The sequence below is a fragment of the Aotus nancymaae genome, unplaced genomic scaffold, assembly GCF_030222135.1.
Source record: "Aotus nancymaae isolate 86718 unplaced genomic scaffold, 86718_ANA_hifiasm-v0.15.2.pri h1tg000007l, whole genome shotgun sequence".
In the NCBI taxonomy this organism is placed as follows: Eukaryota; Metazoa; Chordata; class Mammalia; order Primates; family Aotidae; genus Aotus; species Aotus nancymaae.
Genome location: NW_026988418.1, coordinates 24,484,715 through 24,512,679, shown reverse-complemented (window position 1 = coordinate 24,512,679; position 27,965 = coordinate 24,484,715). Strand labels below are relative to the sequence as shown.

The window sequence follows — 27,965 nt, the reverse complement described above, 5'->3', positions numbered from 1 at the left end:
TTACATATTTCCTAAATCTCATTTTTTACTTGTTTATATTTTCTATCTTACTGCACATGTTCTTATAAGCCATCAATCTTTATAAAAATGGAGGTTTATACATGTGTATGTGTGTCTCTATCTCTGTGTATATACATACATATGTACATATATACTGAGCTTACATATGGGTGTGTGTGTGTATATATACATATATACCCAGCTTACATATGGTGTATGTGTCTACGTATGTAGACACATACATACATATATACATATATGTGTATATGCATGCTGGGTAACTAGAAAGACTATAATAGTATTTTTATGAGAAAGAACTAAAATAAAATTGCTTGCAATGGATTAGTCATTGTAGAGAATTATTTTAAATAAATCTCTGTAGGCTATCTATGAATATATAGAAATAGCCATGCTTAACAATACTTTCTGTAATATTTTTGTATACTATAAGTAAGTATTTAGAGTTCTCAAAATCTAATTTTCTAAATGGTCCTGTTCTTAAAAATTTCAGAGAGGTGTCAGTTTTTAAAAATTCAATATGCTTCTTAGTCATGCTCTAGTGAAACTGATATAGATCTGCTGGAGTATCATGTAATTACACTTAGAAGATCTGTAAAGTACCCTATGAGATAATGCATAGGAAAGTGTTTTGTAAAACTCTAGAGTATAATATAATTGTTAGGATCATTACTATTGCCTACAACATTCAAAATATGATCCAGAGATGAACTATATCTTACTGGTAAGCATGGTAATTACTGTGGAAATGTGGAAAATAACTGTGGAAACAAGTTAAAAATTTTTTTTAATGTTATCCTCAGTTTATATGCTCCTTGTGAGGACCAGGCCAGCTTAGGGATGAGTTTTTTGTAAGTTCCAGGACCTTTATTGGGACTCTTAAAAATACGGATACACTCACAAACCCTCAGATATTCAAAAACTCCTTTATCTCATGAGTATAAAACAAGATCTAATTTTAAAATATTCTGCATAAGAAACAGAAGTAAAAACCTCAGAGATGAGAAGTTTTCTCAGTGAAGGTATTGGCCTGCTTGTTACTTTCTGTTTATTAAATGCAACTTAGCTATTCACTAACAATCCAGGAAGCACAGAACTAGGACATTTACCAGATTGTGTTCCAAACTAAAAGGAGGTTAAAAACACAGCATTGTAATACAAACACAGCTTATAAGTACAGCGTGTGTACCTACTGTTCAGCCATTTAAACTTTGAGTCGCTGTACAAACAAGTCTATCTTGAGGAAACAGACTGGGTAATTTTCCATTTGGACTGTTTGAGATTTCACCAAGAGCCTCAAACTTGCAGAAGTCTGTGTTGCCAGACATTTTCCTCAAATTTGTTATCTACAGTCCTTCCCATTAAGATTTCCCTTTAACAAAAATGCTTTTCATAAAGGTTGTGCTTTAAGTGAAAGTTTTTCTTCTACAGACATTGAGGTTAAATTAAAAAGAAAAATTAAAGAGGTAGTGGCCCCATTTTGGAAACAGAAGTTAAAGCTCTCTTCTGGATAGCCTAAGATAGACCCAGATCAAGATTTCAAATACTTGAGTCTTCACAGTTCAGAGGAGAGTTCAAAAGATTGAACAGGAAGGTAAAATTCTAATCAATCAAAAGATCAAGAGGCAAAATTGCTGGAATGGCAGTAAATGCTAACAGTGATTTGAGGGATCTTTAGAGCCTTTTGATACTGGATGGGTATCTGTCAGAGAAGGAAAAATTCAGCACTTAGAATATAACTAGAGAAAACCATCTTCTTTTTAGCTTCTATAAACTCACTGGAACACTCATGAACAACTGTCAAGCAATGGGAAAGAGCTCTATTATATAATTACTTTACTTTAGAAATGCATGAAAGCATGTGTCATAAGTTCGGGTCTCAAAAATTTCAAAACGCCTATTCTACAAATACAAGTGAGCAGTCTTTTAGAATGAATTTCATTGGGAAGGAAATAAATAGGATCTTATTTTCAAGTTAATGCAATCATCTTGAACACAGGGACTTTTCCCCCACTGTGTTTATAAGTTATCAATAACTAAAATAAAGTCCAGTTTAATTAAGATGGGCAATGAAGTATAACAATATTTTTTAAGTTGTTTCTACTTTTTGAGTACTGGCTATATGCTGAGGACCTTGCTAAACATCTTTTAGGCATGATCTCATTTAAGACTCTCAACAGCCACGAGATAGGTAGTATTATTATTTCCAATATACAAAAGTAAACCAAGGCTCAGAGAGAAACAATTATTCATCCAAAATCATAGCCAATTAATGGCCAAGTCAGGAATAGAAGCCTGTTTACTTGGTTCCTGATTTAATGCATTTTCTACCAATATTCTGACTGGTTGAACTATAGAATTGGGTTAAGATAAGCGCTGGTGACAGTGAGTCTGTGGCCAAATGTGAACTGATCATTTCTTTGTCTTATACTGAAAGGAGAATCTGAAAGGGTAGTATATTAGTCCGTTTTGACACAGCTATAAAGAATTATCACCTGAGACAGGGTAACTTATTTAAAAATAAAAAATAAAAAACAAAGAGGTATACTTGACTTGCACTTCTACATGGCTGGGGAGGCCTCAGGAAACTTACAATCCCAGTGGAAGGGGAAGCAGGCACATCTTACATAGTGGTAGGCAAGAGACAGCGTGTGTGAGCACAGGAAAATACCATTTATGAAACCATCAGACTCGTAAGAATTCACTCACTATCAGGAGGACAACATAGGGGAAACTGCCCCCATAATCCAATCTCTTCCCTCCTTTGACACATGGGGATTACAGCTCCCTCCACCTTTGACAGGTGGGGATTACAACTGGAGATGAGATTTGGGTGGGACACAAAGCCGAACCATATCAGGTAGACTAAAGCATGAATGCCTCCATTCCCTCATTTTACCTTGCAAGGCCATTATCACACTACTTGGTGATTTTCCAAGCTCACCATAAACTTTCAGATCACACTATGCCTTTGGGGGTGTTATTTCATTGATTTGGACCTGTTTCTCTATCCTCCTCACCCTTCTCTGCTGGTTGAAATCTAACTTTCTGCTTCCTGTCTTTAACATCTGAATTTAAACATTCTCTCTTCCACATTCTCAGAGCGCTTTGTTTCACTGTTAGAGCACTTAGCATATTTACCCTGCATTGTTATTAGGTGTATACCTGCCTATCACCTGCATAAAAAAGTATGGCTCTTAAAGGACTGCATCCAAAACATATTCCTATAGCCATGTGTCTTAAAACAGCACCTTCAACACAGCAGACACTCAATAAATGTTTCATGTAGAGTTAAAATAGGAAACTCAGGTACTACTACTGCAACATTTATATCAAAGAAAGGACTATTCTCAAAGGAACTAGGGAGTATTTTTGCTCACTCTTCTTTTTGAAAGGACTTTTCAGACAGCCTATCACCATTCCAAGGAAGGTAATGGGGCTATTTTTCTGTTTAGGATCCAGTGGTTTAAGTAATGTAAGCTATGGATCAGTGGTTTGCAATGATGGGGCTGATCGAAAGACAATCACACTCAGCACTGTTAAGGTTAATGGCATTGCCTCTTATAGAGGAAATATAAAAGTGGAAGATAGGGAAGAAACCAGTAAAAACATTTACACACATCTTTAATGGTATGCAGAGTAGAACCCACTTAAATGAATACCAACTAATGAAAACATCTTGAAAAGAGAGTGAATTTGAAAGAAACCTTTTATCTACAGGTCCTATATTTATAGAGCAAACCTTTTAAATAAATACAGGGTAAAAAAAATGAATTAAACTGGTAATTGTTCTGATTCACTGTGGTTCATATAACGTTCATTAGGCCAGTGAAATAAATGAACCATTTTACAAAAGGAAGCTCTTCTCCACCAACTTATACCACGCACATCACATTTTGAGTAAGAACCTCCTCTGTAGGTACCACAGACCAAAAACACTGTCTTGGGAATGACTGGACTTTGCCCATTCTGTTGTACTTCTAGCTGTGTATAGTCAGACTTTTCTAAGAGGAGGTGAAAGAATTCAGTTCAACCAGAAAAATGCATGAAAAGACAAACATAGTGTAGGTGCCCCCCTCCAAAAAATGTGAAAGGTTTTCCTTCTACGAAAAGTATTATTTTTTTCTCTTTTAAAATAAACTTTGATGTCTTAAAGTCACAGGTGGGTAAGGACTACGATGAAGGAATAGAAATGGAAGCTCAAAAGCAGAGATAGGAATTAGAATCACAGGGTGCTCAAAATTTTCTTCTAAAATCTTAGAAATAATTTGTCAGGGATTTAAATCCTATGCTTGACAGATCTTTTAGACAAGTGGTTTAAGAAAGGGGACACTAATACTTCCTCTTAAGATCACCAAATACATATAAGAATTACTTGAGACAACTGTTCCTACAGTCAACAACGAATGAAATGTATCTATTTACCAAAACATGTTTGTGGTGGAAGCCTATTTTGCCTCTGAGCTGATTGTCTCCAAAAAAAGAAAACCCTAAGTAAAAGCCAATTCAAAGTGATCTGAAAGTCAATGGGGGGAATATACTCAATGCAAATAAGAAAAAAGCCTGAAGATTCAAGGGAGTTTAAGAATGAATAAACGAGTCAATCTGAAGTCAAATACTAACAGAGTCTAAAGATTTCATAAGTGTATTCTGGATCAACTGCAATATCATTTATTCAGTGTTTTATTTATCTGTTTTGGCTCTTTGAGGTAATTTTGGATGCTTATACTTTTCAAGATTATGTTTGAAAATCTTAGAATGCCTGATCAGTTCAGAATAGAGGGTGAAAGTGATACCACAGTAAACACAGAAAGACACCTTTCAGTATCCTGGGGAGTCGGCAGTCATGGTGGTGCACTAGTGTGCCGAATGTAAAGAATGTTGCCCTTAAGAGAGGCGTGTGCATTTCTTATGCAACAGCTTTGTTACCATATTCAACCTGAAAATGAGTACTTCTGGGCTGAAAAGAAAATATGCAGTATCTTCACTGGCCTCCTAGCATTGTCCAGGGGACCTAGGATGGAAATGAAGGAATTCCTAATGGCCCCAAATGATTATAATAGCTCATCTTATATATGGCGTGATTGCTCATCAAGTACTTCTGAATACATTATATCATTATATCCTTACTAAATCCTTGGGAGCAAAGAAGGGCAAGAAGCATTCATGACCATTTTACTGATGAGGAAACTGAGGCACGGGAGGTTAGGTACCTTTCCTAAGGCCAGTTACAGTTAGTAAGTGGTGAAGTCAACGTCTTACTGTTCAGAAAGTGTTTCACAGCCAGGTGAGTGGTAGAGTCAAGGTAGAGTCTCCCTTTCTCTCCCATCCTTGCACTTGCCAAGCTCCAATTAGAGGACCACACTCCTCCTTTCAACAAAGTTCAGCCCGAAAGAACTATCGAATATATCACTTCCAACTTTACCCATGTTCTGAACCCAGTAAGATCACGAAAAAGACCACACAAGAGAGACACCATGTCTTCTATGTATGCTAGGAAATATGAGGTGGACATTGCCTTTCTTTTCACACAGGTTCTTGCTTCAACTCTAACCCAGAGCCCACTCCTAGTTTACTCTGGCCTCCCTTTGCTAAATTTCTCTCAGTGCAAAGATCCCTTCACGTCAGCAGCTTTGCCGTGGAACAAGTATTTCTCTCACACTTTGACTAGTTACACCTAGCTCTGCCCCATATAACATTTTCTGTCAGAGTGCTGCACTTAGGACGGCTGATGGCTATGGGCATATGAAGATGGTGGGGGTGACACTGAGAAAAGACCCAGATGTGGAGCCTGAAATCCTGCTACTCCTAGCCAAGGCAAACCTTTCTCCCTCACTGGCAGCAAACATTTCATGCCCTGCTCGAAACCATCTTGCTGTGTCTGCAGCCTGGGGCCCTCCAGGTACCAGACGCACCCACCCCAACATAGCATGGAAAACTATAGGCTGCTTGACTGGTCACTTAAGTACTGAATATCAAGTTCTGCAGAGGAGATGGACTGGGAACGACACGCTCTATAGAGAAGCCCACTGAATACGGGCAACACTGTTCACCATCTTACTGGCAGCAGACTCTTACAGAGAACTCATGCTGCACACACACTGCACCAGACAACAGAGATAGAGCGAAACACAGGAAATGCATTTAGTTCTGCATTTATGGTAGATATTTATTGTACACATACTATGTGATAGGCACTGTGCTAAAGAGAAAACTGAGTAAAAAAAGAAAAACAATCCTGCTTTCATGGAGTTCACAATTCATTTAATGTCTGCCTTTAAAGGCATTATTCAGAAAATTACACACAAAAATGTAATATGAAAACTGTGTTAAACTGATTCAAAATCCTATACAAACGACTTTCCGATAAACTTTACAACTTATTGGCAAATGAAGAGAATGATTTCAACGCCTTTCCAGTAACTTTTTGATTCCAGTATATTTTATTTATTTACTTTGTGTGTGTGAGACGCACCAAGTCTATGAAAAGCAGAGTAAAAATGCAGGAGAAAGAATGCTGGACAAGGAACTGAACATCAAGGCTCCCGGTTCTACAATGAGTCTGTTACTTGAGGCACGATACTTAACTTCTCTGTGCTTCATCAGTCTTGTGACTAATGCCTGGAGCAGTAGATGTTTAATAAATAAATATTGGTCAAATGAGTGAATGACTGTAATATGTGAAGACTTCGTGTGAAGATTTTTGTAGTTCACTGTCAACATTAAGAAGTTGGAGATGAGAGCAGTCAAGTAACAAAGATGCATGTAATGTGCTTACCTACCCACAAATAAAACTTCTCTAGTAAACTGTGTCAAAGTTGGCCAAGTGGCCAGCAGGAAAATGTGGAAATCTGACCACTTGTCCTACTTTTTCATTGCATCCCCCAGGCTTGAATTTTATTATAATTTAAACTCATCAAATGGACTTTGTCTGATTCCAGCTCAGTAGGCTAGTACCCTGGCTAGCAACTTCACTGGTGCCATTCTAAGCCTTCTCTTCAATATTTACAGAATAAAAAGCAATTTTGGTTTGAGCTTTGAGCACATTAGATTCTGACAGCTTGGAAATGTCATTCTCAAAGCAAGGACTTCTCACATGCATAGAATTCTGGCTCTTAACTATTCTGTAAATGCAAATGCAAATATCCTTGACCAGAAAACCTTGAGCATCATGTTCTAAGAATGTTAGTGAGATTACATGAAGTCCTTTTTAACTGTATTAGTTCCCATCCAACATCTACTAAATTGAATTAGAGTAAAGTGGGGAAGGCCTAGGTTGCAAAGGTGGATGCCAAAGAAGTCACATTTTAATTTCATCTTCATCTCTCATTTATGGATGCTTTCTAGCTGTCAGCCAGTCAGTCAGCAAGCTTCATTCCAAGGGAAACACGTTGGGTGACTGGCCATCCAAGAATTCAACATGATATGACTGGCGTATTTGAAACTGTTCAGAAACACTATGTCTTAGCCAAGCTGCAGCTTTACAGGCTGGGTCCTTTCTGCCCCTGGGCCTTTACCCATAATGTTCCTTTTGTTTAACAAGGACTTTGCGTCTTCCCTCTCATGAACACATAGAAACTGCAAATCCCATCTATCATTTTGTCAAGAGTGCCAGAATCCATTGATAGGGAAAATATCTTGATGGCACATTTCTTATTTAAAAAGGAGATTCCCAAGAACAGAAATTTGCAAAGCTCAAGGAAAACTAAACAAGAACAAGGAGAGGCTCAGAGAAGAGAGGGAGGGAGGAAGAGAGGACAATGACACATGGCAGAGTGACCTAAGTGCTCTTAAAAGCAGAGTTGTTTAAAATCAATGTGATGTGCTTGGCATGTTCTGAGACACGATGCAAGTGCCCCAACTCACTCTCCTACAACTTCACCAAAGCCAGCTGGACACATCATTTCTATAGGTACATTATACAGAAAGAGAGAGAAGGCGCTCAACCCAACATTTGGGCACAGGACATGGAAGAGAGCATTGTACGGCTTGGGGTAAGTTCTATAAACTAAACTAACTCAGCAGGTGCTGGAACTGACAGCCAGAAGAGAATTTTAGCTCTAAGCATCCCCAGAAATACGCAGAAATCCTGGGGTAGGCTTTAGAGTTCCTCAAGTTGTGGAATTTGAGCTAATTTTAAGGAGCAAGAAAACCCTAAGTAACATCTAGGAACATGTATACACTTCAGCATTTAGGTCAAATACCTAATAAGCTCTTCTCTGAACACTTCTAACTTTACTTTTGTTGCTTCTTGCATAGCTTTCATCACTTGTATCTCCACCATATGCCCCAAACACCATCCAAATAACTTTAGGTGATCACAATCACATTTTACGCAAAAAACTATCAAAATATCTGTATCCCTTGCTAGAATATGTACTCAGGGAGCATGGCATTGGTATCACATTTATGTAGACATGCTCACTACCTGGCACAAAGATTATATATTAATAAATATATGTACAATTGAGAAAAGAGAAATTGGAAGGAGAATAACCTACGATTATGTATTATTTTCCCCTTAAAAGACTTAAACTCCTGAAGACAAGATTCATTCACTTATCCCTTTACTCACTCATTCACATTCACCTAAAATATTTACTGAGTGCCAGACATTATGTTTGGAATATAATACACACTAGTTTCTGCCCTCAGGGAGCACATAGTCTAGAATAGCGGTCTCCTCAAAACGCAAATTAGAAGTGCCCAAAGAAATCATTGGAGCTTCCATCTATATTTATATTGTATCTTTTAAAAATAAGAAATCTTTGAAAATATAAGTTTATTTCTAATAATGCATTCTCCATCACTTGGTACCAATGTCAGGTGGTCATATGTCACCCATGGTCTGCGAGGTATCCTGAGGAAACTGTGGAATTCTGCAGATCCTCTCTCATGGGCTTCACTTTCAGCATATTGTGACAGTTACTATTTTCCTTCTTCTTTTTTTTTTTTGTTGACATTTACTATTTTCATTGGCTGGTGTTCAGCTAAAGTCCTAATAGATTATAAGGACTATAGATGACATATTATAATATAATACAAACTTACTCAATAATGTAATACATAATATATGTCACACTATTACATATATTATGTAGTATTAACATATGACATATCACAACACTTATATGTCATATGCCACTATTATTCCCTGACCTCAAGTCTACACTTTCCCTGGGGTAGGGGGACAGAACATATAGTCAGTACATTGAGAACCTAACAATACAAATTATTTGAGGTTATTATAGTTGCTGAGTACAATACATTTTAAAGCACACGACTATCCATTATCCCTGTTTATTCTCAAAGCTCTCCCAAGAAACATGAAGCAGGTACTCACTTGCTATTGATCACAAACATATGCCTCAACTTCCCTGAGCCTCAGTTTCCTCATCCTCTACATCTCAGAATTATTACATCAAATTAACACATTTCAAGCATAGTATTATTTGACCAATTTTCTTGCCTTTTTCATGAATGCACAGAATTAAAAAAAAAACCACAGAGATCAGAGCCCAAAACTCAAATATTCTACACACTTACACAGGATTGGGCTACAAAACTTTAGAATCTTTTGTTTCAAAGTTATGATTTCCAGTCAATTTACCTAGAGCAGTACCACCCAAGTCTTCTACTCTGAGCTGCTTTCCACATTGGCCTCTCTATCAATTCTGCTCAGATAGAACTGAATTCAACGATATTTGCTGAAAGAACAGTGGAAAGGGATACATCATGGAGATGACAGGCAGCCCCTGCAACAACCAGTCTCGACTGGCTATTCCTAGCGCCTGCTTTTCCCTTCTTTCCTCATCTTCCCTAAGAGAAAGTTAAAGGCTATTAGCCATGAGTCTATAGCAGAGGCTTCTGTATCTTCTCACCATTATAGATAACTTGTAATCATTTCCTCTCATAGGACCAGCTTCTCAAAGTATTTAATTTACCATCTTTACTAAGTCATAGAGAATTCATCACTCTCCCACCTTTCATTAAATGAATCCAAACTATAACTGCCAGAGTCTCTATAAATATAAGAGAACCCATGAGTTCACAAGCATAAAGTCAAAAGCAAAAATCTTCAGCCAGTGCAGCTTTACCTAAGGGGGAAAATACATAATTTTTTAAAAATATTTTTCCTCTGGCTCCCTTCAAGGACCACCAGTTGGTAACTACTGGTCGAGCATGTGCTAAGGTTTACTTGCATGTATTTCATGATACTGCGCTGTGAATCTAGAACTGAAAGGACACAGACGTTCTGCACTGCTACTTTTAGAATTGGCTCAAGCTCAGACAAGGTGTTTCATTTTCCCTCTTTCTATTGTTTAGGATCTTACTCTTCGAGTTCAAAGCTGTAACAATGCATTAAATTGAAAAGCTTTCAGTTTGGGCAGCATTTGCAATTTTAAAAGAAGATAAACCTCTCTGCGGAGTTAACATGATCTGTGAGTGTGGGACACGCTAGGAATCAGATACCCTAATGAACTTTGTCTTGCTCACTTGAAATGGAGAATTAACCGATTCTTTTAAATAATTCAGAAATCTGAAATGAAAGGAATGAGGTGCAAATTTTGATTGTACTGCACAAAAAATGGGGAATGAAAATAGACATTTTATGTTTTCAATAAAACTACACTCCTACATCTTTTGCAAGTGAAACACTTTTAAATTTATTGGCAATCATAATTGTTTTATGCTATCTAACAAACATAATGGCATCTGGTATAAATACCTTGCAACTAACCTCATTTTACAGTCTCCACCTCAAGCAGAAAAATCCAATGAAAATTTAGTCCATTGTTTAAAAATATTTATTAAAGTACTATATATTCATAATACTTGAGACTGTAGAAGAAAAGAACTAAGAGTGTTCATAAAAAAAAGAATGCAATTGTTCTATAAAAATGTTATTTTGTCAAAAAAAAAAAAAAACTTAAAAAGAAGAAGATGTCCCCTGGCACCCTGGTTCACGTCTATGAGGCAATGAGGTGGATGAGAGAGAAGGTGAGCTACACTTTATTGAGTATCTATTATGGATTGTTGCAAGTGCTAGGCACTGTCTACTTATCTACATCCAGACATACAATCCACACAGAAACAGTCCTGTTAGTTCTGAGGACGTAATTAAGCCTGTGGGTGCCTGAACAGGGCTGAGGCAGATACCTGGGAAGATGAGATAAGAAATAAAGGAAGAGATGACGATCCTAGATGAGAGCAAAACAAGAGGAAGGAAAAGGAACTAACATTGTTTGAACTCAGAACAAAATGGCAACAAAAACACATTTCCTGGGAAGGTGATGGCATCGCATCTTACACGTTAGAAAATAAAAGTGTAAGAATTTAAATAAGTTGTTCAAATTTATACAATCAATACATTACAGAACCAGAGTTTGAATTCCATTCTTTCTATAATACAATGTAGTGGTTAAGCAGTCAAGACTCTGGACTTAGAGTGAGTCTGAATACCTTTTATGCCTTCTTGACTGTGGGCAAGCTAGTTAAATTCTTTGTGACAGTTTCCTAATCTGTGAAATGGGCACAATTAAAGCACCTATCTCCATAGGATTATATTAAGATGATATAAGATCATGAATATAAAGCTCAGCACAGTACATGGCTCTTGTGGCCATGACTAAAAATGGGCCACCCTGATCACCTGTTGCAAGGAACATGGTTGCCTGACAGGGCTGCTTCTCTGAATCCACCACCACATTTGCTTAAAGGCCACACTTCCTCCAGGCCCCTTCCAGCCAGTAACTGAGGGGGAGGATACCAACACAGACCCATTCGTATAAAACACGGAATTCTTCCAACAGGGAACTTTAACTCAGGGACTCTTCATTGGCCTCGGCAAAACTTTCTTAGAAGCTCACTGCTATCTAGGCCAGGCACAGTGGCTCACACCAGTGATCCCAGCACACTGGTAAGTTGAGGCAGGCAGATCTCTTGAGGCCAGGAGTTTGAACCCAGCCTGGGCAACATAGTGAGACCCCCATCTCTACTAAAAATACAAAAAATGAGCTGGGTGTGGTGGCACGTGCCTGTAGTCCCAGTTACTTGGTAGGCTGAAGTGGGAGGACCACCTGAGCCTGGGAGGTCAAGGCTGCAGTGAGCCATGATCATGCCACTGCACTCCAGCCTAGATGATGGGAGTGAAAGCTCTTGGAGTCTTCGAACCTAATCCCTCATTCTTCCCCGCTCCTTTCCCACCTGTCGGAAATGTACTGCAGCCTAAAGGTTCTCTCAACCTACTCTTGCTGTGTCCCCCTTTATATTATATTTTATAGGTATTGCCCAAATAAATCTCTTGCATGTCTAATCCTATCAGGATACATTATTCTTGGAGGGCCCAAACTAACATACTGGCACACAGAAAGTCCACAGTGAAGGTAAGCTACTCTTATGATCATTATCACCAAAAAATCATTATTTTTGTTATTATCTGGCTCTGAGCCCAATAGAGTTTAACCCTATTTCCAAAATTTTTTTCCTTGAATCTACGAACATTATTGTTTTTAAATAGGAGGATTCAAAGGTTATACTATATTTCTTTAACATGTTCAGACAAGATTTGTCATACCTAGCAAAGTTGTCCCAATCACAAATGAAAACATATGCATTTATCATTCCATATAGCACATGAAAAATATGGCCCCTCTATTTTCAAGTTTATCAGAAGTGCCATTTCTCTACTTCACCTTTGAATGTACAAATTCCAAATGCTCTATTATTTGACTGATTTCTTATTTTCATCATCATTCATGAGCAAACAGTCTGCCAATAACTAGATGTATGGGCTTACATAGTGTACCAGTGGCTTACTTAATGAATATACCACTAATTAAACTTATACACTCACTTGCATGGGTTGAGTGGCTCTCAACTATTGTATTGTACCTATTGACTGTGCCTCACAAGTGGTTTATTGTTCCAGGAAAACCACCGGGCTAGGTACCAGCAGATGCGGGAGGAATGGAATTTAAGCGACCAAGTCAGTAGAACTTTGTAGTACTCTTCCCAGATTTCATTTTCAGTGGGTTAAATTCCAGTGGTTTGACCCTTTGTGATCTGTGAAAGCATCACAGACTAATCAAACCTTTTCATACACTGCTGTTACTATTGCCTATGTAACCTCCAGAGGAGTATGTGGATAATTAGGACTGGTTGCCAGATAAAATACAAGACTTGATTTAGATAAACAGTGAATACTTTGTATATCTCATGCAATACTAAAAAATTATTCATTGTTTATCTGAAATTCAAATTTAACTTGGCATCTTGGTTTTTTTTTTTGGAGACAGAGTCTCACTCTGTTGCCCAGGCTGGCATACAATGGTACAATCTCAGCTCACTGCAACCTCCTCTTCCTGGGTTCAAGTGATTCTCCTACCTTGGCCTCCCAAGTAGCTGGGATTACAGGCACACAACACCATACTCAGCTAATTTTTGTATTTTTAGTAGTGATGGGGTTTTGCCATGTTGCCCAGGCTGGTCTTGAACTCCTGGCCACAAGTGATCTACTGGCCCCGGCCTCCCAAAGTGCTAGGATTACAGGCGTGAGCCACCATGCCTGGCTGGCATCTTGTATTTTTAATTTGCTGCATCTGGCAATTCTTAAGGAACAAAATCCACCTTCATGGTGAACGTATGTGAGACCTGGGGGTTATAATCTAATGGGGTCACGAGATCACGATTAAGCTGAAACTCCACAGACGTAGACGTCCATTTTGAAAAATAATTGTTTACACAAGTGGGTATGTGAAACCAAATATTCCATGCAAGTAACTTGGCTTTTAGTAATACATGCATGAGGGAAAAACTTTGGAGGTACTAAAAGATATTTGCCATGGCAAATCAAAGAGTCTCATTCTTTAACAATGCTATGAATTAGGCCTTTGTGTATAACTCCACACTAAACTCTGTCTACTTTGCTTCCCATTGAACACTCAGTATCTAGAGCAGTGACTACCATCGTGTAGGGGCTCAGGACATATCTACTGTATCAGGAAATGAACAGATTCATATGTGTGTTCTTCCAGAGCATATCATGGCTTTTCAAGGATGTGCCATATTCTTTCCTTGGTTTACAAGATCCAATATGATTTGCCTTCCTGCTACTCACCTCCAACTATTCTCTCCTTGTTTGTACCCTTCACATCATACCAACCCCTTAGTGTTTCTCCAGCATGTCTCAGGGCCATTATATTTCATATTCCCTCTTCCTAGAACAAAAGCCCCTGATATCTGCATAGTTCACTTTGACTTCTTTAGGACTTAACTCAAATGTCAAAAGATCAGAAAGGCCTTCCCTTACTATCCTTTATAAGACAGTACCGACATCCTCCCTTCTTTCATCCCTTATGTCGCCTTATTTTCTTTTTATAATGTTTGATGCCACTGGGCATGTGGCATGTGTACTAATTACTTGATTGTCTGTCTCCTTCCCCAAGAAGGTAAGCTCAATTAAGAGCGGGATTTTCTGTTTTGCTCAGTGTGATGCCTAGAACATGCCTGGTTCTTAAGAGTGTATTTGAAAAATACCTGTTGAATGAATGAAGGAACGAATGGTGTCTTTTCCCTTTTACTAGACTATCAGGTTCTCAAGAGCAGGACATCTGCTCTATCTCTGTATTCCTTCAACACATCCAATGCATAATCCAAATATATCCAGTAATTCTTAAGAACGATCTGTTAAATGACTTAAGAGAAAATTGAGGTACAAGTCTTTAAGTGACTTGGACAACTGATTTTCCCCCAACAGATGCTCAGTGTCAGGCTTTTAATGGCAACTCTCTTTTGCTAATTTGACCTGTTCAGAAGCTGTGATTTGGCTTCTTCTTGTTCATCTCTGAGTTTACAAGTGCTACTTGCTGAGAAGCTCTCTGGTTATAAAATACCTACAGAGATCTAAGAAAACACTGACTTTCCTTCATGGAGCGATTATTGGAAAGCTATTCCTATTTTGCTGAGCCTTGCCACAATATCCTTACATTTCTCTTTTTGGATATTCACCATATGATGCCTGTGGATAAGCCATATGAGACTCCCTGGTTCCCTTTGGGGTAAAATCAACCAAGTATAGAAATTAACAACTGAGATGGGGCAGAGTAATCTGTAGCAAATAGTGCCCCCTCCCCTCCCTCCCTATTTGAGATATCCCAGTAGATTTCCTTAATGACAAGCTAATGCCAGGGGGAAAAGAGTTGCCTGGAGCTGAGTAAAACCTGAAGAAGAGAAAAAGAATGAGGAAGCTGCAGGGAGAAAAGGTGCCAAAAATCCTTGTGGCCACATGAATTTTTCCAGCAGACAACTAATCAATCTGGATTAGTGACTCCAAATCCCCAAATACATTATTTATATTACATTCAGTTTACTAATATCATCCACAAAGAGGTAATTCCTTCCCAAAAATTATGTTAAAACAACAAATTCACTTTCAAATTTAAAATCAGGCTTAAAAACAACAAATTCACATTCAAATTTAAAATCAGAAGTGACCCTATTATTTGTGGCAAGGAAAACTCATCCCCAATTCCTGACCTGAGCTCGCTCCCCTGATCTTTCACCACACTGATTTTTAATTGATGGGGAGGGATGGCAAGTGGCCATTAGAAGTGGTCCTTCTAAGGATATCTCTGTCAAAGGGTCCTGTCATACCAGTTCCAGGCTTAGATCACAGGGAAAACAGAGCAATAGCAGATGGAGCTGTAGCCAAACACCAGGTGCACCTTCTACCGCACAGTGATTTGATGACGGCTTCTCATTTGATTTCCTTTTTGAGCCCAATTCAAATATGGCATAAATTGTATTGCTTCATATTTTCATATTTTTAGAATCTAGATCTATGTATATAATTACACACTCCCAGATACATTCTAAATAAACACTTTACAGTGCTTTTCTCCTAGGAATGTTACATTCAATGGGCACTCCTGGGTCTCTCCTGGGACAAGAGTCACAGGCACAAATGAATTTGAGGACCAGAAAGAAATCCCTTTTTTTCTTCTTTCCTGTGTAACTCTTTGTGTGTGAAGGGTTGGAGGTGGGGGGAGCGGGGAGGGGAAGATGTCTGAAACAGACCACCCAGTCAGTCCATTTTAGAACTTCAAAATCAGGGGAATAGGATCTAAAACATTTCCTATTTTGGCTACTAGCCAACTAACCTAAAGTCTGTTCAGCTAGTTATTCTCTATGTGTAGACAGTAAAATACCCATAATGTGTGAGGATAAGACAACTTTAAAATGGCTACAAATCTCCCTCCACACCCCTCCATTTTTGAGTTGAAAAGGCGCCTTAAGTACACTGGATCCCGTGGCTTAAGCTCTGCAGCCTCCTCTGTGTCATGCACTTGGGGAAGCCCCCAGCCTAGGATGGTACCTCATCTTTCGCAGAGCAAGACTCAAGAATTTCCTTTGTCTGAAGGCATTTCTAAGGAGCCTTTGCAAACAACCATGGGTCACACCTGCTAACAGTACTTAAGAAGGCAAAATTCATCTAGTTTCAGACTGACATTTCAGATCAAACCAAATTCTAGTTTCCTAGTCTCTTAAAGAAGAGAGACTAGCTCTATTGCATTGCTGAAAATTCATCAGTTGGAATTTAATTATATAGATCTGGAAACCAGAAGGCATTTAGGTTTTAATGTCTCCCTGAGTTGGGACCTTTACATATTTTAGAATATTGATCATAACTGTTATTGCTGCTATTTTGGTGGTCATTCTACTGTGTCTGTCCCTGCGGGGTTTTTTTTTTTGAAGGAACACTGCAGAGAGGAACTGTTGCTAGGTAATTGTAAAAGAAAGTCATGCCAATTATGAAATATTGATAAATTGCATTTACAAGTCAATGGTGCTAAAATGCTCCTTATTTCCCAGTAAAACATAAACTAAGGTTTCATTGACTCCAAATTTTTTTAAATCACCCAACTAAATGACACATTAATCAAAACAGTTCCTAAAACAAGCAGTCTATCCAGCAGTGACAATTTTTGCAGCTTGGATTTATGAATTTTATTTTCCCTTCCAACTATATATAAATATTACAATATAATATTGTAATATATCTACTATACATGTGAGAAGGTAGTAAAAACAATTTAAAACATTAAACAAGAAGGCCCACAATTTTTAAAGAGAATATTGTCAGATAAAAAAATGTCTACCAAAAAGAGAAAAAGATATTTACAGTTTTGTTTTCTTAGCCCCAAATTACAAAATAAATCCTACACATAAATTTTTTTTTTCAGACAGAGTCTCACCCTGTCACCCAGGATGGAGTGCAGTGGCATGATTTGGCTCACTGCAACCTCCTCCTCCTGGGTTCGAGCTATGAACCTGCCTCAGCCTCTCGAGTAGCTGGGATTACAAGCGTCTGCTACCACGCCCAGCTAATTTATTTTTATTTTTATTTTATTTTTAGAAGGCACTGGGTTTCACCTTGTTGGCCAGGCTGGTCTTGAACTCCTGACCTCAAGTGATCTGCCTGCCTTGGCCTCCCAAAGTGCCAGTTTTACAGGTACGAGCCACTGTACTCAGCCCTAAACATAAATCTTAAGTCAGGAAGTCAGCAGCATTAAAATTTATTTTGTAAACACTTAATATTCAGTAAGTTAAGTAATAATGAATGAAATACCAATAATTGTGGATGAGGAGAAGTACATTCCTTGTTCACCTGGTAACATTTAACAATGATACCTCTTTTAACAATTCAGGATGGGAATGACATCAATGAAGATGGTGAACATGAAAGCTAGATTCAACTAATACTCCAGGGTGATTTTCAAATTGGCAGGTAGAGCTGAAAATTTTCAAAATCTGGGGCAAGCATCATGATTAATGGGCTTCCACTGATTGCAAAGATCCATCTGAGGGTTGATGCCACCGACATATGTGCAACTACCAGATAAATGAGGAGGAACAAACATGATTAAACCTAAAGGAAATCATCTAAATACCAACTCTGATTTCTTATTATAAATATCACATTTTAAAAACCACTAAGATAAAGTTATTATTAGCAGGCTGTGCAGGTGATGAGAAATAGCAAATAGAAGGGAAAAATAACCAGGGGAATACAGCTTTTCTCTCTGGCAAGGGAGCCCCACATTTTCTTTTTTTAGTTAAGGGTGCCTTCACGGATAACAGTGAGACCCAGTGGGGGGGGTGTTTTCAGAGTGCCAACGCTGGCCTATACTGTTCCCTCAGACACTGACTCACTGCAGCCCTACAGAAACGTGTCTTGAATTAAGTAAGAAGGCTATCACATGAGCTTTACCCTCATTAATGACTGACCTGACGCACCACAGAATGCAAGCTTTGGAGGACTGTTCGCAGGCCCTGTGAATATCAGGCAGGCACTTCAAATGCTCTGTCCCATAACACGTTTAAAGTTCCCAAAGTATATCATGGGAATTCACAAAGGTTGTTTAAATAGATGTTCTAAGTCACAGTCCAACAAATAAAGCTTAAAACCTTTAGGAGCTCTAGAAAAGCCAGAGAGGGGGTTTCAGCAATATACCAAAGGATTAAATAAATGACACCAATCAGAGCCGGGAACTTTGTCGGAACCGCATTCCCTATGGTAATCAAGCATCATGCATAAACTAAAATGGTGATATTTTAAACATCTGACCACACCTGCTCATTGAAGTGCAGGGAGAGCAGGAAGGGAAGAGGGACAACCTGATGTCCTATTGCCATTAGTACCTAGCCATCAGCTTTGACTTCCTAGGCTTACTAGTTATATCTGTTAACCTCTGTCCATGTGTCTGAGTTCAGACTTCGCTCACACCCAAATTAGGTTTTCAGCTTTCCCAGAGTGTTTTGTTTTGTTTATTTTTTAAAATCTCTAGGTAAATCAAAAGTGAACAGATACTCCAAAAATATTTGGGAGTAATGACAATATATTCATTTACTTGTTAATTTTATTCATTAAGCAAATAAGTACTAGGAACCCACTAAGTTCAAGGCACAGATCTAGAAACTGTGAAGGATTTTTTAAACAGAAATTTGTCATAAATCCTACCCTTAATCAGCTTACAGTTTTTAAGTTTGGGTTGTGCCAAGGAAAAACTCAGCTAAAATTAAAGACATCTAGGAGGAGTCTCTTCTTTCCAGAATTACCTTCTTGAGCACTCATTCTGAAGGTTCCAGCAACTCTGAATCCTTTTTGCAATTCCCTGGTTCTCAAACTCATGGGAGATGAACAGATTGTGAGGATAAAACAAAACAGGAAAACAGACGTGGTACCATGGGATTATGGGGATTTAGGAAACCTATGTCTGACATTTCAGAGCAGGGTAAGTACCCACAAAAGATGTCTCTAAAAGTCTTGGTATATTTCTGACACCATCTCCTTCCACTCCAAGGCTCCCAGCTTTGGACCTCTTGAATACACATACTCGTTGTAAATATGACAAGCTTTAACTGTAAAGTAGTAACAGTAATTTTTTTTTTTTTTTTTTTTTTGAGACAGTCTTGCTCTGTCGCCAGGAGCCAGGCTGGAGTGCAGTGGCGCGATCTTGGCTCACCGCAACCTCCGCCTCCCGGGTTCAAGCAATTCTCCTGCTTCAGCCTCCCAAGTAGCTGGGACTACAGACGCGCGCCACCATGCCCAGCTAATTTTTGTATTTTTAGTACAGACAGGGTTTCACCATATTGGCCAGGATGGTCTCCATCTCCTGACCTCGTGATCCGCCCGCCTCGGCCTCTCAAAGTGCTGGGATTACAGGCGTGAGACACTGCGCCCGGCCGGTAATATTTTTTTGAGTCCTTACTGGGCAGGCAGAATGCTATTTTGTATGCAGAGTCTCAGTTTAACACTCATGTGATAGATCCTTTTAGTTTTTCTTTTTTTTTCTTTTCTTTCCTTTCTTTTCAGATGGAGTCTTTCTCTGTTACCCAGGCTGGAGTGTAGTGGTGCCATCTTGGCTCACTGAAACTTCTGCTGCCCGGGTTCAAAATATTCTCCTGCCTCAGCCTCCCGAGTAGTGGGATTACAGGCATGTGCCACTATGCCTGGCTAATTTTTGTATTTTTAGTAGAGATGGGCACCATGTTGGCCAGGCTGGTTTTGAACTCCTGACCTCAAGTGATCCACCCACTTTGGCCTCCCAAAATTCTGGGATTACAGGTGTGAGCCACTGCACCTGGCCTCCTTTTAGTATTTCTGTTTTACTGGTAAGAAAACTGAGATTGGGGTGTACCTTACGCAGTCCCTCAGCCATTACTTAATTTGAACTCAGGTCTGTTTGACTTCAGAGGCAGAGTTATTACCCACTATATTATACCAATTTTGAGTTTCAAAGATTCTGATGTTTTATCTCTGGGCTTCAGATAATTCCGTCAAAATTCCCATCTAATGCTCTAATTGGACAAAGATTTGTTTTCTTTTACAAGTTGAGTCTTAAGGGAGTACAAGAAAAGAAAGCAAAAATTCCACAGAAAAAAACAGACCAGTTGGACAGGGAAGAAACAGCTGCATCCACTTTAGGTAAAGTTACATGGCCCAGTTTACGATTTTGGATGAAACAGTGTGTTACCATTTGTCTATTCATTCTCCATGGTTTACTAGGGAAATACCATTCGTTTCCCATTACCTTTTTCAAGAGCTAGGATAAAAATAATATTATTTTCCTTTGCATATATACATACATATATACACATACATATATATATTTACACACATATATACACATACATATATATATATTTACACACACACACATATATGTGAAGTAACGAGTTCCCATCTTATTTGAAGAATCAAGTCTGTTACTTCTTCAATCAGCAAGATTCCAAAATTTCTTAGAACTTTGTTGATACACCTATGAGAGTTCCCTCTTTCAAAACAAAACAAAACACACAAAAGCCTCTTAGGAATTCATCCTCATATCCTGAGGTAATGAAAAAGAGGGAACATTCTCTTGATCAATGTAACACCAGAGAGTAGAACCTTATCTAATGCATGTAAATACCAAGCCTTGGATCTTCACTTATTCCTTTTGGGATTATATGTCTTTAAGGAAGAGATAAAAATCATTTTTCTTCCACTAACTTCATCTGAGATTGACAAGAAGCAGAAAACTGAGTAGGCTGATAATTCTTCAACTGGGGCTAAAATAAAAGCGGCGTCTACTACTTTTTCTTTGAAACAAATTGAAAACGGAAAGGAATTTATTACTTTATCTCCTATATATTAATTCTTTCTTTCTTTGAACTCATATGAGTTCCCCGAAATGATAGCGTAAATCCTTGAGGTAGCATCAAGTGATCTGAGGTTAAAAGTGAACTTGGCTAGTATCTCTCTGCCTTTGGCCGAAAAATCCAGGCTCAATCCTGGTTGCTTTCTGGAATGGGAAACACACAATATTGGGATTGCAGGCGGCTCCAGAAAGGCATGCCAGGCCTCTCATGCTCTCAATTTATATTTGCATGTGAACAGCTTGTTGGCCATTTTATGAAGACAGATGAATCGCAGGCCTGCTAGAGGGGCGGCCAGACCTAAATATGCGAACTACACACCCCTACAGTCCACACATTTTTGAAAATGAAAATAAAATGATACCTCTGGAGACATCTTTAGGGAGATTATGCACAAATACAATATGTAGAAAGAAGTGAAACTTTGAAGGTATCACCTACAAGTCAAGTGGAAAATAAAGAATGAAACTAGTCTATAAATACCACTCTTTAAAATGTCAACAAAAAATAAGATGTAGCTGTATATGACACTAAAAACAAACCTCTAGAGTACTTTTTTTTTTTTTTTTTTTTTTTACTGCCTGCTTTAAAAAGACAACTTTGATAAAGAAAATATCACCAAAATACCAGGATGAGGAGAGGAATAGCCAAGCAGTCTGTATTTAATGCTAGAAGCCAGCAATGTAATCAACATTTCTCAGGGTAGGAAATAAAACATATTCTGAAAAATTAGTGATAGGATATCTAATGTAGTAAACTTGATCCTTCATCCCACAATACAAACATAATTCCATTTGCCTATCTTTTCAAAAGATCGGATGGAGATCAACATGGAACAATGTACATGACAACAAAAGGAAGAGATTCAAGCAATGGGGTCATTCAAAGTGGGTGAAAAACAAATATGGTAGGATTATATTGACAAGAAAAATAATGAGTCATAATGAACCACAGCTGACATTTTTAAAGCATAAACTCTATGAAAGATACTATGATAAGCACATTACACATATTATCTTATTTAATTCTTCAACAGGCAGGTAATATTATTACCCTGTTTTTGAGGAATAAATCAATACTCTGAGAGGTTAAATAACCTATTCAGTATCACACAGGTGAGAAACAGTAGAGGCAGAATTTGAATGCAGGTCTGACACCACAGCTTCCTGCCTGCCTGCTCAAAGACAAGAGTCTTGCTCTGTCACCCAGAGTTGGTGCGATGATGCAATCTCAGCTCACTGCCACTTCTGCCTCCCGGGTTCAAGAAATTCTCCTGCCTCAGCCTCCCGAGTAGCTGGGATTACAGGTGTGCGCCACTGTGCCTGACTAATTTTTGTATTTTTAGTAGAGATGGGGTTTCACCATGTTGGCCAGGCTGGTCTCGAACTCCTGACCTCGTGATCCACCCGCCTCGGTCTCCCAAAGTGCTGGGATTACAAGTGTGAGTCACCCACAGGTGTGGGCCCAGCTCGCAGCCTAAGTTTTTTATCACAATGGCATATTCTCCCCACAGCTCCTTCAAGGTAAAGCATTCTACCTGAGTCCTCAGTGCTATCAGCAAAGAACATTTTGGAATTTTATGAGATGATATCTGTGAAATTATCTATGTATATATGAGAGTTACTGCTAGTTCATGTCTCTGTTTTTATTAAAACCTACAGTTTTATTCAATCTAAAATTCCAATCCATGACAATCTTTTTCATACTTGTAGTGCCACAAATTCAGCATTTTACCAAATATTATGATATTCATATATAATGTGTGTGTTCTATTTTAATATAGATATTTACGCAACTGTGGAATTTAATATTGTCTTGTATCCTATTTTATTTTAGACAATTTAAAGTAGAAAAATCCTTCAAAGGCATAGAGTTTTTTTTTTCTCAAAGCAATTGGCAAAGGGTTGAGCTCCCAAAAGGCCTAGCTTGTGAATGAATGATCTTAAATCACTAGTGAAGACGATCATGGGGCATTTACCACATTAAAGAACTGAAATGAAATGAAAAAGCCATGATTCCTCACTTAATGCTATTTAAAAAAAATCTGATTTGGTAAATTAACTCCACTTCTCATAGTTTAAATGGGTAATCAACTTCCTTGGGAATTAAGGTTCTCATGGGCGCCCTAATAGTGTCTGGGGCCAGGGGGTCCTGAGGCTGCTGGGGTGATCCAGAGAACAAGAAGTTGCCCTGTTAAAAGTAATCTACTTGAGTTTTTCCGAGTCCTTGCAATTGTGACTACTGTGGGCTACTTATAGGGTAGGCCCCCAAATCCTTGCCCTTAAGTCAGCTTGCTGGCTGCTGTGGACTCTGAATGCAGCAGCTAGAGTCTCAAGCTAAACTTACCATTTTCTGGCTGGTCCTTAATGTCAGCGTCACTTGGCTGGCTGGGACTTTCAGATTGACTTGAATCTGAAAAACATAAAAATACGGCCAAAAATTACAGGGTCTGCAAGGGAAAGTGGATCAGAGGTGCCAGACTTTCTCAAAAGGTTCAACCTATAAACTAGGAATGGGAACGTTACAGAAATGACATGAGACATGAAGAAAAGAAAACATGGAAAAAGAAAAGAAAGAGACGAAAATGCAGCAGCAGCCTGTGCCTTTAGAGAGGGCTCCGGTTTGCTGACACCTATAGTGGCGTTAGCTTTTGCCAGATCACAACTTGAAGCTCTTCAGCAACCATTCTCTTAGAGAGACCATTTCCAAACTGCTCTTCTCCACTATTTATACACTCGAGTCTGATAAAGACTTCATCCTTCATTACACACATCTGAAGCTTGATTCAGAACATAATAAAGTGTCAAAACATATTTTGAAGCTGGTATATAAAAGCAACCCAAACAACAGTAACAAGTTCTGTTGATATTTAGCTCTGCATTCCAGCAACAGACTAGGCAGACTAACACCATTAAATACTAGAGTCCTAATATTCCAGCACATTTTCTTGAAATAACTGCATAACTCAAAGAAGTCTTTCTGAAGTATGACTTTCCCCTGCTTTATAAGAATTATTTTTCTCCTGTACTGATGTATTTGGGAGATGCTAAAAGGGCTTGTTTGCAAAAACAGATTTTTGCACACCTTTATAGAATTAAACTTTTTTTAATTTAAAAAACATCATCATATTTTCAAACTAAAAAAAGAGTTCAATTAACTTCATTTCCAAATGAAATCATTAAAAATTAAAGTAAATTTTTAAATTAGATAAAATTAACTTAGATCAAAAGAATTTCACAAAATTAGAAACAAGCATATTTATGGTACTTTTTTGGGGAGAGGAGAGAAAAACACAAGCAAAATGTTTCAAGGGGAAAAATTCTGACATAAAAATAAAGTGTTTTCTGAGACTTGAAGTAATTTACAATATTGTTTAAAAGCAAACAAAAAAAATTTTTTTTTTTTAAAAAAACCTCTGTATCTGTGGAAAACTTGAATCCTAGCTTCACCTTGACTTCACAGGTTTAGAATTAGCTGTTTGAAATTTGACCACATTTCTGCAAGTTTAATGTAAGGTCAAAAGGTCACGACACTTAACTGAGATTAAATTGAAAATATTACTTCCACAGCAACTGAGTTATAGCATCGCCCTTCTCTTTCTTGGAGATGCTGCAGAAAGAAGTAGCACTACTAGTGACCTTAGGTCTAGAAATGCTAATTTATTACTTTAAAAGACTCCCTGCTTTTAAGCAAATGAAGATTTTAATTACAAGAAAGTGCTACAGCGAAAATATCTGTTTTAAAATTTTCAAATAATCTTAATCGGGTGACTATAGCAAACTTTCTCTGTTGAGTCAAAGGTTTAAATAACAAAAGATGCTAAAAAGTGAATTTTTATTTAAGTCTGGCAAAGTGACAGCTTTTATCGTTCTGTAACAATTGCCACAGAGAAGACACAAACAAAATGTATTATTATGTGCCAAAAACCTTTAGAGAAATCATTCAGAATAAGCTACAAAAATACAAAACCTGCACTAAAAATTAGAAATGCAAACAATTTTAAATATTTTAAATTTTAAAATTAAAAAAATTTTAAATATTGACCCATATTTAAAATATTAACTACATAAATTAATATTACATTTATCACAAACAATTAAAAAATACAGTATGACTACCTTCTTTTTTCTTCTAGGGAAAGAACCTATAATTTTGCCATCAGAAATTACACATTAAATATTTTAAGTAGTAATTCAATATGTTTTAGGAGAAAGACATACCTCTATTATTTTTGTTCTGGAAAATCTTAAACCATTAATTTTCATAATTAAAATGAAAGCAAAATATCTAATTTTGTTTTAGGGAAAATTAGAATTCTTGATTATGTCTCAAAACAGATATATAACATTTGGCCAAACATAACATTTTCTTTGGAAAAATACTAGCAAACATACATCTCTATCCATGTATTACTTCTACGTGTAATATCTTTATCACGTCTCTATGAATAAATGGAAAATAGTTTTATCTCAATTAATTTAGATATACAATAGCCAATTATGTTGATATTAAGGCAAAAAGGAATAAGGGAAGACCCTAATTTTTTTTTATATAATCTGAAAATGGACATCTTTCTTCTTTTCACTTTTCATTTATACTTGGTTTGCCACCCTACCTTTACAGAACTATAGCATAATAATAGAAAACATGCACAGCAATAAAAGATGAATAGTAGGTATGTTCAAAGAAAGTTTAAAATTCCAAGCCACAGAAAAATAAGCAAACCAACAGCACAGGAGTGAGTGGTAAGAAAATGCTCAGAGTTGGTCTGCAAGGGGCCGCGGCGTTCTCATGAAAGCTCAGATACAAACACTAGGGAAGGCATCTAGCCAAACTGAAAACGGAATTTAATTTTTCTAGTTTTACTCAAAAGCTGGAGACACAGCTATCCATCTGAGGACTGCACACTAAAATGCACCATCCTGCTGAGGGGCAGGCAAAGCCAAAGACCTACATGAAAATGTAAATGATCTCAAAACTTCAATCATTATTTTCTACCCTGGGCCGTTCAATACCATTTTCTTTTCAGCCAAGAAGGAGCAAAACTACCCAGTCCTAGTGCTATTCTCTGCTGAGGACGCACGGACGCTCTTTCTGGTATTGCAAAAGGTCACTGATGCTGTTAAGTGTGGAGCCAACCAGATGACCAGAATTACAAATTAATTCCTACCATACATAATTAATACAAACGAAAGATCTCTTCCTCAAACATTTGCATTAAAACAGTATCTAGAAGGTTAAAAATTAATTTACTTTTCTCCTTCATATACTCCATAGACACCTGTCAGAAGCCAAGGTAACTTTGTGTCTTACTCTTTTGGACAAATAGCACATGGTTGATTGATTTCTACCACCTGAAATAATTAGGAGCCCCAGAAAACAAACCCAACTGCACAGAACTGGATGTTCTTCTTGTATTTGAGTCTCCCATACCAGTAAGTTTCTCTGGGTGACTGGTGGAAAGTCAGAAGATTTGTATATTACAATGAAGAGAATATTACTTACATACACTGTGTGTAAAGGATGGGATTGGAAATGCTCTCATGAGGAAGTACATTAGGGTTATCAATTTTTTTTCCCATCTAGGGATTTGCTTTATGTTTAAGGAAACTTAGACTTCAGCCTAACCTTGAAAAGCAATGTTTCCTTGGGTTTTTAAAAAATTTATGAGCAGAAATTTAAACCTAAAATAGACAAGGTTTGCATATGGGAGGCTAGGTTAAGACCTCTTAATTGAACTGGTAGTCATCCATCTATGCAGTTTTATGGCGCCTATAGCTATATAACTGGAGTACTCAGACAAAGATAGTTCACTGTCAACATAATCACTAGGGAAAGGAATAAAATAAATCCTAATGCCTATATATTAGTCTCTGCTTCCAAAAGCCTGTACAATGCAAGAACGGAAACCTTGTACTGGATTTGCTGCATGTATACATATGCGGCTCCTCAAACCTCAAGTCGGCTCCCCTTCAGAATGAAACTTCAGTACTCCTTTGGGGGAAGGTGAGGAATGATCAAAACATGTTACTATGGTAAAACTAATGAGGCCAAAATATAGATATCCCTTCCATGTATTTTACGTTCTCTAAGCAAGAAACAAAGATAGAATAATGCTGTCTTTCACCTACTTGGTCCTCTCCAGTCCGTTTTTCATTGCATTTGTATCCCTGTGTGATTAATACTATGCCGTACTAAGGTGAGTTTAAACCATCTCCTGAGAATGTCAGCTTCTAAAGAAAAGAGTTCCTTCCTACTCGTCTCTTATCCCCAGTACTTTCCACAGGGTGCCTGGCCCAGCCAAGGAGTTCAATAACTGCTGAACTGAAGAGACGAATTTTCAATTGTTGTTCAGCTTTCTAATACTGAACCACTGTCAGTGACTGAAAAATATACTAAGCTTACACCTGAAAGGGGAGTGGGACTTCTAAGACGAGAAAGGAGGGCAAAAAAAGTCCTTTATCTCTGCTTGATGCCTCGCCTCTTGAGGCCTGGCAAGGGAATATAAGGCATATCCCTCTGGTTTGTGAGTGATTTGGAAATCTTACATAGTGTTTAGAAGTTGCAGACAATCACCTCCTACGGTCTACCGGCCCACGCAGCACAGAGGCTGAGCTCAAGGCTGTATCTGACACATAGGAGGCCCTCCAGAAATGTACACAGGTTAAAATGACGAATGATGGAGGAATATTTCACACATTTAAAAATTACAAAGATTAGAGAAACCCACCATATTCTGGTGTCTGTAG

General features: G+C 37.9%; 1 protein-coding gene across 5 annotated transcripts in view; it reads right to left on the bottom strand.

The window, feature by feature from the left end:
• NFIA (nuclear factor I A) overlaps window positions 1–27,965 on the bottom strand; it is a 389,302-nt gene that overhangs the window by 165,078 nt on the left and 196,259 nt on the right. For all 5 annotated transcript variants that reach the window (XM_012442494.2, XM_012442496.3, XM_012442491.3 and 2 more), the window contains exon 3: window positions 23,563–23,628. In XM_012442494.2, the coding sequence (XP_012297917.1) occupies window positions 23,563–23,628 (66 nt within the window). The remainder of the gene's footprint in view (window positions 1–23,562; window positions 23,629–27,965) is intronic.